Source organism: Taeniopygia guttata, chromosome 28 (genome assembly GCF_048771995.1).
Source record: "Taeniopygia guttata chromosome 28, bTaeGut7.mat, whole genome shotgun sequence".
Classification (NCBI taxonomy): Eukaryota; Metazoa; Chordata; class Aves; order Passeriformes; family Estrildidae; genus Taeniopygia; species Taeniopygia guttata.
This window is the reverse complement of record NC_133053.1, coordinates 1,624,745-1,636,233: the sequence shown is the minus strand read 5'-3', so window position 1 is coordinate 1,636,233 and position 11,489 is coordinate 1,624,745. Positions and strand designations below refer to the sequence as shown.

The window sequence follows — 11,489 nt, the reverse complement described above, 5'->3', positions numbered from 1 at the left end:
CTACAAAAAAGCAGCTGGAGAGAAATTAAAAGGCAATTTGAGGAAGGGGAAATAGGGGGAAAAGCAAAGCTTTGCTATTTCTGTGCTGTAGGAATGTCCAGGAGGAGAATTCCCGTTGGGAAGGCAAAAAAAAAATGGGAATAAATGGAATAAAATGTGCCCCAAACAGAGCCCCAAGCCCACGGAAAGTTCTGGAAAATCACCTGAGCACGCCGGGATAACAACCAAAGTGTCCAAATGGTTTTTATTCCTCACGAGTGACACGAACCACACGAATTCCACAGAGCCTCGACCAAAAAAATCACTTTTTTCCATGATTTTTTTCCATCTCCCGAACGTTCCAGAGGGGCTCCTCCTCCCCCAGGAGCCAAAAATCGGATTTAAATCCATTCTGGATTTAAAAAAAAAAAAAAAAAAAAAAAACCCTCTGGTCTCTCCCCCAGCTGGGATTTGGCTCCAGGAGATTCTTCCTGCCCAAATCCTGGATTTTGGATCCAAAGGGGGATTTTGGATTCCTTCCAGCCCAGCCAGGTTGACCATTGACATGCAATTAAAAAAAGAAAAAAATCAAAATAATTCGGAAAAAACTCCTTTAAACACACTAAAAACACCTTCACTCCCTCCCTGCTCACATTCCATGGGAGAAATTCCCGTTTTGCCGGATTTTTCCAGGATTTTTTTGGGATGGGAAAACGCCAAAAAAACGCCTGGGGGAGGCTCAGTCCTGACTGCCCCACGGATCCCAGAGAGGGGAGCAGCAAAATTCCCAAAAATCCCAGATTTGGAGGAAAATCCTCATTCCTAGAGGTGGAAAATCCCGGGAATTCCAAGGACTCAAACACTTCTTGGAAGTGGCTCCCGATGGGGAAAAATGGGGAGCAAAAGAATGAAGAATTCGCTTGGAAATCCTCAAAAAAACCAAAAAAAAACCAAACCAAACCAAAAAAAAAAAAAAAAAAAACCCAAAAAAATCAGGAATAAAAATCTCCCAGCAGCAAATCCCGCGGGAATTTGGGAATTTCCCAGCGGAATTTTGAGTTTTGCTCTGCCAGGAAAAAAAAACAAACCAAAAAATAAAGGTGGGAAAAGGAAAAATGGGAACTTTCGGAGACATGCGGGGCACGGGGAGATTTGGGGATTTTTGTGGTTTTCATCCGTTGGAGTTTTGGGATTTTCCCCCTCTTGGACACTTCCAAGTCAGGAATTGGCAACACGGAGGTGGCTCCCAGCTGGAAAAGCAAATTCTGGAATTCCCAGGGGCTGCAGAGAGAGGGAAAACAGGGAATTCATCTGGGGAAAAGGGAATTTAATCCGATCAATCTGTATTATTTACTTCTATTTTAATTGTATATTAATTAAATTTTAATTTATTTTAATTTTACTTACTTATTTTTACTTTATTTCATTATATTTCAGTCGAATTAATTTTAAATTTATTTTATTACATTTAAATTTATTTTAATTTTAACTTATTTTTTAAATTATTACTTTGTTTTATTTCAACCAAATTTATTTTGAATTTATTTCAATTAATTTTCATTTTATTAATTTTATTACATTCCATTATTACTAATATAATTCTAATATTTATATAATAACATATAAAAACATATAACATATATTTATATAATTAGTATAATCATCTTACCCTAATTTTTAAAACAAGTTTTTAAAATCAGTTTGATTTTCTATTTTTAATAAATAAGTAATAATTATTTATTTAATACTTCAAATAGGTAATAATTATTTATTTAATAACTTTAATAAGAAATAATTATTATTTACATAATATTTTCATAAACAAGAACAATTTATTTAGTAACTGTAACAATGATTAGTTATTAATAATTATTTTAAATATTTTATTATTTAATTTTCAGTAAGAAGTAATGATTTAATATTTTAAATAAACGATAATAAGTTAAAAACTTTAGTAAAAAATGTATTATTTATTTCTTATATCAATAAATAATAATTTTAATAACAATTATTCATTATTAATTAAATATTTTTCACATACCACAACCATTTATTTAATAACTTCACAAGGAATAAACAAAGAAATTTGGATCAAATTCCCGCATTTTGCATTTTTAATGACACTTTAAAATAAAACTAAATTAGAACTGAAATTATTGATCCCTTTATTTAAGAAATAAATAAATCTTTATCCCTGCCCGTCCCACCTCCCTCCTGATAAAAAACTGAATTTATCAATTTGCATATTCAATTAACCAATAGCCATTGATCCCTGTCCCACCTCACTCCTGATAAAAACTGAATTTATCAATTTGCGTATTCAATTAATCAATAGGCATTGATCCCTGTCCCATATCACTCCTGATTGGATAGAACTGGAGTGATCAATTCCTGCATTGAATCAATCAATCAATCAATAGCCATTGATCCTGCCCCACTTCCCTACTGATTGGTTAAAACTGGAGTGATCAATTCCTGTATTGAATCAATCAATCAATGGATCAATAGCCATTGATCCGGCCCCACCTCACTCGTGACCGACTCGCACTGCTGTTATCAATTCCTGTATTGAATCAATCAATCAATCAATGGATCAATAGCCATTGATCGGCCCCACCTCACTCCTGCTGCTCCTCGTTGCTGGCGCTCGGGGTCCGGCTGCGGATTTGGCTGCGCAGCTGCTCGATCAGCTCCGGGTTCTGCTGCTGCATCTGCTGCGCAAACTGCTGGCCCCTGGGGACACGGGACACGGGGACATTGGGGACATCGGGGACACACGGGGACATTGGGGACACACAGGGACACGGGGACATTGGGGACATCGGGGACATCAGGGACATTGGGGACACACAGGGACATGGGGACATTGGGGACACACAGGGACAGCAGGGATGTGGGGACACACAGAGATATTGGGACACATAGTGGACATCAGGGACATTGGGGACATGGGGACACACGGGGACAGCGGGGACACAGAGACATTGGGACACACAGGCGACATCGGGGACATGGGGACAGCAGGGAACACCTGGACACAGGCAACACCCTGGGACATTCCCAGCCCTGGATCCAGGATTGCTCCCCTGGGTTGTCCCCAGGCTGCCCAAGCTGTCCCCAAACTGTCCCCGGGATTGGCTCCCAGGCCATCCCCAGGATTGTCCCCAGCCCTGTCCTCCAATTCTGTCCCCACTGTCCCCAGCCCTGTCCCCACTGTCCCCAGATGTCCCCAGCCCTGTCCCCATTCCTGTCCCCCAATCATCCCCAGCCCTGTCCCCATTCCTGTCCCCAGCCTGTTCCCTGCTGTCCCCAGCCTGTCCCCAGCCCCGTCCCCACTGTCCCCAGCCTGTTCCCTGCTGTCCCTGCTGTCCCCAGCCCTGTCCCCGCTGTCCCCAGCCTGTCCCCGCTGTCCCCAGCCCTGTCCCTGCTGTCCCCAGCCCTGTCCCTGCTGTCCCCAGCCCTGTCCCCACTGTCCCCACTCACGCCTGGATCAGGCTGGCCAGGTCGTTGGTGGAGGGGCTGCTCCCGGCCCCTCCCATGGCGTTGTGGCCTCCCGAGATCATCCCGGACATCCTGGGAAGGGAAAGAACGGACTCAGGACTGGGAAAAAAAATCCCAAAAAAAAATCACCTGGGAACAGGAGCAACTCCCCAGCCCGGGGATCTCGGAATTCCTGCAGCAGCTTTCCCTGGGTCAGCTGGAAAGAAGTAATTAAGCTGAACAATAAATAAATAAAATTATTATAATAATGTCAATATTCCCAGATTCGTGGAATTACAGCCCTGCTCATTCCCTGCTCTGCATCCAGGAGAGAATTCCCTGGAATTCCTGTTGGCACCAGGCACAGGAGCAGGGAGAAGCCAAAGGGAGCTGAGTGCTCTCATCCCAAAATCCAAGGATCTTGGGGCTCCAGAGGGTCTGTCCCTCCTGCCACGCTCCGCAGGGATGCTCAGGAACGGCCTGAGCCCTCCTTGGATTTAGGAATTTATCCATTTTCTTCAAATATTGGGAACTGCTCCTCACAACCATCCAGGAATGGGAACATTCCCATTTGAACCAAGCTGGGAAATCCTGAAATCCCATAAAACCGCAGCAGAGCCAATTCCAGGGCCATGACCCATCCCATCCCACCTCCCTCGGGAATGATTTTATTCCAATCCCTCTCCCAGTACCTCCCAAAGCACCCAAACCCCCCCAGCTCAGGGAACTGGGCTGGTTCCGAGCCCCCCTCCACATTCCTGGCCCAAATTCCCTCCTGCTCCCGGTGGGAAAAGCCAAACCCAGAATTCCAAGAGGGAATAAATAAAATTGGGAATTCCAACTCACAGCTGTTGTACTTGGGGGTTGTTCATGAGGTTTGAGGCCTGTGGGGAATAAAAACAACACCGGGGTGAGGCAGCAGGGACCGGGTGGGATCAGCCCCAAAGGGAAGGGGGGAAAGCCTGTGAATCCTTGGGAATCCAGGAAAAGGGGGAAAACGGGAAAAATGGCAAAAAGAAGGGCAAAGGCCAAGCCCAAAGCAGAGCAGGCCCTGCCAGAGCCTGGGAAAAGCCTGAGGAGAAATTCCCAGCCCTGCATGAGCTGAAGGGAGAAGCAGCAGCTCCCACACAGCCCCAGGGAGCAGGAAAAGCTTCCAGAGGGGCTCCATCCCAAGGAATTCCATGTGAGGAGACACCAGGGGGGCTCCATCCCCAGGGAATTCCATCTTGGGGAGGTCCCAGGGATGCTCCATCCTGAGGAATTCCACGTGAGGAGACACCAGGGAGGCTCCATCTCAAGAAATTCCATGTGAGGAGACACCAGGGAGGCTCCATCCCAAGGAATCCCACCCAGGGGAGCTCCCAGTGAGGCTCCATCCCGAGGAATTCCACGTGAGGAGACACCTGGGAGGTTCCATCCCAAGAAATTCCATGTGAGGAGACACCAGGGGGGCTCCATCCCCAGGGAATTCCATCTTGGGGAGCTCCCAGGGAGGATCCATCCCGAGGAATTCCATGTGAGGAGTCTCCAGGGAGGCTCCATTCCAAGAAATTCCATGTGAGGAGACACCAGGGAAGCTCCATCCTGAGGAATCCCATCTTGGGGAGTTCCCAGGGATGCTCCATCATGAGGAATTCCACGTGAGGAGTCTCCAGGGAGGCTCCATTCCAAGAAATTCCATGTGAGGAGACACCAGGGAAGCTCCATCCTGAGGAATCCCATCTTGGGGAGTTCCCAGGGATGCTCCATCATGAGGAATTCCACGTGAGGAGTCCCCAGGGAGGCTCCATCCCAAGGAATCCCACTCAGGGGAGCTCCCAGGGAGGCTCCATCCCGAGGAATTCCATCTGAGGAGTCCCCAGGGAGGCTCCATCCCAGGGAATCCCAGGGTCTGGAATTACCATGCTCATGAAGCCGGGGTTGTTCAGCAGTCCGGCCAAGTCGAACCCTCCGGGGCCGCCGGTCTGGAAGAGAGAGAAACCAGAGCTGCTGTCACTGCTCATTCCCAACTCCCATCCCTCATTCCCAGAGCTGCCAGAGCCAGGGAATCCCAGCAGGAATGGGCTGGGATGAAAGGATCCATTCCCACCCCTGCCACAGCCAAGGACACCTCCCACTGTCCCAGCTGCTCCAGCCTGGCCTTGGGCACTTCCAAGGATGGGAATTCCATCCCATTTCCTCCCCACCTTCCCAGGCAGCAATTCCTTCCCCAAATCCCACCCAGATCTCCCTTTTCCCAGTTTAAATCCATTCCCTGTGTCCTGTCCCCTCCATCCCACATCCCAAATCCCTCTCCAGGAGCTTTTAACCCCTGGAAGCGGCTCCATGGAGCTTCTCCAACCTTCCCTTGGACACTCCCAGGGATCCAAATTTTCTGGGAATTCCATCCCATTCCCTCCCCACCTTCCCAGGCAGCAATTCCTTCCCCAAATCCCACCCAGATCTCCCTTTTCCCAGTTTAAATCCATTCCTAATCCATGGAGCTTCTCTTCTCCAATCTTCCCTTCCCAGGGATCCAAATTCTCTGGGAATTCCATCCCAGCTCCTCAAATCCTCCCCATCATCCCACCTAACCCTTCCTAACATTCCCCTCATTCTGTCTCTCCAGGCTGTTGGAAAAATCCTTCCCCATTTTTTTAGGATCCCAGCTCCAACCTTTAAACCCTGACAGGGTTCTGGAAAACCCCAGGGATTCCTGCTGTTCAAAGGGCTCAGGGAAAATTTTAAAAAAAGCTGAATTTTGAAGAGATTTGACCACAAAAAGCGGAAATTGCTGTTGCAAAATCCCGCTCCAGCACCTCTCTGAACCTTAATAAATTCCCAAATTCCAGGACTTACTGGACTGGGAGTCTCCTTCATTTTCTGTTCAGCTATTTTGAGGTTGGATTTGTACGTTTCGTTGTCCGGATCCAACTCCAGAGCTTTTTTGTAGTAAACAACAGCTTCTGTGTGTTTGTTTAAGCTGGACAGGGCCAAGCTGGGAAAGAAAAGAAAAATCAAAGTCACAGAGGAATTTTTGTCATCTTTTTTGCCTAATTTGCCAAAAAATCAAAGTCATAGATGGTTTTTGGTTTTTTTTTCTGGCACTTCTTAAATGCAGTTGTCCCCACCAACTTTCTCAGAATTGAGAAATAAGAAATCTTCAGGAAATCAAAATTCCAGCAGAAAAGAAAATAACAATCAAAGTCAGAGAGGAATTTTTGGGTCACTTGTTTTATCCAACTCCTGTCCCACCAACTTCCTAAAAATTGAAAAACGTGAAATTTTTCTCCACCCTGAAAAGCTGAAACAGCAGGAATTTTTATAAAATCCCTGTTCTGGGGTGTCCAGGGATTGAAAATTCCAGCAGGAATGGTGGAAAGAAAATAAAAATCAGAGTCATAGAGGAGATTTTTTTTCTGGTACTTCTTAAATCCAGTTGTCCCTACCAACTTTCTCAGAACTGAGAAATAAGAAATCTTCAAGAAATAAAAATTCCAGCAGAAAAGAAAATAAAAATCTTTGATTTTTGACTTTGTCACAGAGGAATTTTTGGGTCACTTGTTTTATCCAACTCCTGTCCCACCAACATCCTAAAAATTGAGAAACGTGAAACTTTTCTCCACCCTGAAAAGCTGAAACAGCAGGAATTTTTATGAAATCCCTGTTCTGGGGTGGCCAGGGACCCAGAATTCCCGAGGAAAAGTGGGAATCTCCCACTTTTTTGTTTTTTTGGGTGCTGCTCACCCCATCCTGCCGTAGGCTTTGCTGTAGTTGGGGTCGATGCCGATGGCTCGCTCGCAGTCCCTCACTGCTCCTGCATAATTCCCCAGTTTGCTGTAGGCAGCAGCTCTGGAAAAACAGGGGAAAAGGGAAGCAGGGAATGCTGAGCAGCTGGAAAATCCCAGGAATCACCCCCAGGTGGGAGCTGAGTCCCAGCCTCAGCTCCACTCTGCTCCAGGTTCTCACTCCTGGTGACATTCCATGTTTTCACTCCTCACTCCTGGTGACATTCCAGGTTTTCACTCCTCACTCCTGGTGACATTCCAAGATCATTTTCCAGCTGAGAAAAATCCCTCTGGTTTCCCTCATCCCTCAACTTCTCGACATTCCCCCACATTCCAAAGAGGAAAGATTTGGTTTTTAAGGTTGGCTTTTATGCTCGACCTCACAATTCAGCCCCAAACGCTCCCACAGAGCCAAAAGCACAAATTCCCACCCAAAATTCCCATCCCACCGTGGCCAGCTGGATCTGAGCTCCCACCACAAGCAGGGAATTCCATCAAACTAAAGTTCAAAGTCTGTTTTATCCAAGAATTGCCCGAGGTACACAAAGACCTCCCCCTCTTCCATGGCTGATTTTGCACACACAGCTCCCTTAATTCCCCACAAGGAGCCTCCAGCTCCTCATTCCACCCTGAATTCCCAACATATCCCACTCTGCATGGAAGCAGACCCCATTCCCTGGCATCCCTCATCCTTCCAGTGCTGAATAAATTTCCACACCCACTCCCCACCCAAAGATCCCAGGAGGCACCAAAAGCAGGGCACCATCCCACAAACGAGCGAGGAACTGCTCTGAAACTCCACAGAATCATTAGAAAAATGGGAATTTTGGGCATTCCAGAGCCTGGGATCCCAGCAGGAAGCAGCTGGGGGAGCTGCTCAGTACCTGTTGCAGAAATAAACGGCGTTGGCTGGGTTTAACTCGATGGCTTTTCCATAAAAAGACACGGCAGCCTCGAAGTTTTCTGCCTTCATTTGGTCGTTTCCTGAAAGGAGCGTTGGAAAGGATGGAAAAGAACTGGGATAAACCAAAGAAAAGACTTGGATCCATGGAAATGGCACAGGGGAGAGGTTTGTCAGCGTGGGGCAGGTCCAGCTGCAAGGCTGTGCTGGAAATTCCAGCATTCCTGATGCTGCATCCCAAAAATCACCCCAGCTGCTGGCTCAGGGGGGAAGTGCTGCATCCACACTCATCCCACTTTTTCCCAGCAAAAAGCCACGCACAGAGCAGGAGGGATGGATGCTCTGCTCCACACCCCACAGGATTTTTGGGATAAAAATCCCACTGCTCCAACATTCCTGGCAGCAAAATCTCCCCGCGCTTCTGCAACCTAAACAGAGCAAGAGGCAGAAATCGAAAACATTCCGTTTTTCCCCTCCATTCCGAGCATTCCTCGTGTGCCAGGGAATTGAGATTCCCTCCCAATTAGCACCAAACCCTCGTTATCCAGCAGCTCCAGGGGTTGGTACCTTCAGTCTTGAGTCTTTCAGCTTCAGCCACATCATCTTCCGAGGGTGTGACGGGCTCCGAGTTCGTTCTGGAGTGTTCCGGCTCCTTCCAAGGAGAGGGAGAAGCTGAGCTGAGCATTCCCACAATTCCCATTTTTCCAGCCCAAAACGTTCCCCTCCCACACGGAGCTCCTGAGGAGAGCAGCAGCCTCCAGGAAAATCCAGCAGAGCTCAAGGAAAAGGGAATGTTCCAGGGCACTCACTCACCTTCCCTACCACAGCTTCAAATATTTCGGGGAGGGTCTGGGACACAGCCAGGCTTTGGTCTTCCATGGAGACCCCAAAGGCTGTTTCCAGGCACTGGATGGCCACTGGATAAGGAGAGGCAGGTCATTAATTAATAAACATTCATCTCTCTCCCTCATCTCTCAAAAAAACCAGGAAAAACCCCAACACTTTCCCCACGCCAGATGGGATTTTTGGGCTGTATCCTCAGATTTTGCCAAAACTCGGAGCTGGGCAAAGCTTCCCTCTGGATATCCTGGATGGAGCCAGCCCCAGCTCCCACCCCGAGGGATTCCTGGGGTTGGAAGTGAATCAGGCTGGGGCTGCAGCAGCGTTCCCACAGCTGGGAATGTGGGAATGGCCCAGAATTCCAGGGGGAGACCCAGACATTCCCCTCGCTCTGGGAGCCACTTCCTTCCTCCTCAGGCTCGGGAAGCTGCTCCCAGGGAAAGGAGAGCCCTCCCAGAGCCCTCCTGCCACGTTTCACATCCCAAAAAATCCCACTCCCAGCACCCCACAGCCACGCTCCCTTCACCAGGACGAACCCACAAACCATGGACTAAACCTTAAGCTCCTTAGGGAGATCCTTTTAAGATCCCTGCCCTTTGGAAGGGCCTGGAAAATCCCTGAGGGATTTTTGGGGAGCAGAAGAGGAGAAACAAGGCCAGGAGCACAAAAAGCTTCCCTGGAGCTGGGGAATTCCCACCTCCCACCCCACAGAATGCTCAGCATCCAGGATGAACCCTCTGAGTCTCCAAGCAGGGATCAGGGAGGCTTCTGCTCCTCCCTGCCTCCAGCTAAGCTGCTCTTGGAAGAGATCAGAAGCCACACGAGCCACCAACACCCCTGGATAAATCCCCAAAAAGGAAAAATCAACTCCAAAATTCCAGCAACAACCCAGCCAAGCCAGGGGTTGAAAACCAGGGAGACAACGGCGAAAATTCTCCCAAATTTTGGGAGATCCACCCACCTTCCAAACTCTCCTGAGCGTCTGGAGACATGCTCCCGCTCTGGAGCTGGGTGTGCAGGAACTGGATGATGGAGAAGGCCAGACGCTTCTGGTCTGCCATGCTGGGAGAGAAGGGCTGCGAGGGGCCGGGCTCCTCCTCCTGGTGTCCCAAAAAATCCCTGCAGAGGCACCAAGGCTGGCCTGGAGCAGGGAAAGGCAAACAGGGGTTTGTTTGCTGAGGAGGGCTGAGGAGGCCAGGATGGATTTGGGGGATGAGGGAGCTGCCCTGCCCTTTCAGCCAGGTGAGAACTCCAGAACTTTCCTCATATTCCTCAGGAATTCTCCTGGACTGGATTCAACCCTCTGCTTGAACCCAGAGGGATGAAACCCTGGGAGCACTGAGGAGCTCACCAGGAAAAAATTCCCAATTTTCTTGCTCCTGAAAGCAGAGCCGAGAGCGGGAGGGATTTGGTAGCCCCTGGTAGCCAGGGCTGTCCTGGCAGGGAAAAGGGAAAGAAAATCCCAAAATCCCAAAGCACAGAGAGCCCAAAAAATTCCCGAGGCTGGGAATTCCAGCGATCCCGGGACAGCTCCCGAGGGGAAGCGAGCCCCGGACCTTAAGTGGGTTTGTAGCACAGCCAGGCTCGTTTAACCGAGAAACGTTTCACGGGAGTCCCACACACCGGAGCGGAACCAGGAGCCCCGGGAGCAGCCCCGGGCCCGGCTGGGCTCCCGTTCCCCGGCCCGGGATCTCCCGTTCCCCGACCCGGGAGCCCCTGGACCCCACCGGGTCCCGGGGCAGGCGGACAGGGGAAGGCCCCGCTCCCCGGTGCCCCCGCCAGCACCTCCCGGACCCTGCCCCGGTGGAGGCAACCGGGGACCACCGGCCCAGCCCCGGACACCGGGGGGAAACCACCGGGTCCCGCCGCCACCGCCGGTGTCCTCACCGGGACTGGGGCAGGCGGCTCCCGGGCCTGGCACCGGCACGACCGGAGACACAGAAGTCCCAATGGGGGACCCGGTACCCGCTCCCGGTACGTCCCGTCCCGTTACCCCCCCAGGGCCCGGTGTCCCCGGTACCCCCCGGTACCGCTGCCCCCAGGCGGACCAGAACGGCGGCTGCCAGCGGGCAGCACGGCCCAGCACCGGAGGGTCCCGGCGGGGGCCCAGCCCCGGTACCCCCGGTACTCCGAGTTCCCCCCGGTGCCCCCATCCCAGTCCCGGTGCCCCCCGGTGCCGCTGCCCCCAGGCGGACCAGGACGGCGGCTGCCGGCGGGCAGCACAGTACAGAACAGCACAGCACGGCCCGGCAGCGGAGGGTCCCGGCGGGAGCCCAGCCCCGTGTCCCGGTCCCGGTGCCCCCCGGTCCCCCCGCGCTCACCGGACACTCGCCTGGGCCGGGCGCGCTCCCGCACTGCGCATGCGCCGCGCCCGAAGCGCGCCGGCGCCGCCGCTGCCCCGCCTCTCTCATTAGCATAGGAATAGGCGTGGCCTAGCGCGGAAGCCCCGCCCCCATCGGTACCATAGAGATGTCGGCGTTGTCACGGCAACGCGCGGGGGCGTTGCCATGGGAACGGGCGGG

The 11,489-nt window shown here is 50.7% G+C and overlaps 1 protein-coding gene across 2 annotated transcripts; it reads right to left on the bottom strand.

Moving 5' to 3' along the window:
- Positions 1–218: 218 nt before the first annotated feature.
- Positions 219–11,437, bottom strand: SGTA (small glutamine rich tetratricopeptide repeat co-chaperone alpha). 2 transcript variants are annotated; one of them, XM_072919472.1, is made up of 12 exons: positions 11,300–11,437; positions 9,929–10,108; positions 8,941–9,044; positions 8,695–8,779; positions 8,111–8,210; positions 7,186–7,290; positions 6,298–6,436; positions 5,361–5,423; positions 4,306–4,343; positions 3,463–3,552; positions 2,597–2,712; positions 219–1,260 (listed from the first exon to the last, which is right to left on the bottom strand). In XM_072919472.1, exons 1-11 carry the CDS (start codon positions 11,382–11,384, stop codon positions 2,598–2,600), a joined length of 1,104 nt encoding a protein of 367 aa, XP_072775573.1. In that variant the 5' UTR covers positions 11,385–11,437; the 3' UTR covers positions 219–1,260; position 2,597. The 2 variants fall into 2 exon arrangements, with proteins under 2 accessions (XP_072775573.1, XP_030113020.4); XM_030257160.4 differs by having other exon boundaries at positions 11,289–11,419.
- Positions 11,438–11,489: the final 52 nt, after the last annotated feature.

Bases quoted from the DNA above. Each gene is read 5' to 3' on its own strand.
- SGTA (XM_072919472.1), bottom strand. From the start codon at position 11,384: ATGCTAATGAGAGAGGCGGGGCAGCGGCGGCGCCGGCGCGCTTCGGGC. The intron at 8,780-8,940 runs GTGAGTGAGTGC...TCTCCTTGGAAG, and splicing joins TTGAAGCTGTGGTAGGGAAG to GAGCCGGAACACTCCAGAAC. The intron at 8,211-8,694 runs GTACCAACCCCT...CGCTCCTTTCAG, and splicing joins TGAAAGACTCAAGACTGAAG to GAAACGACCAAATGAAGGCA.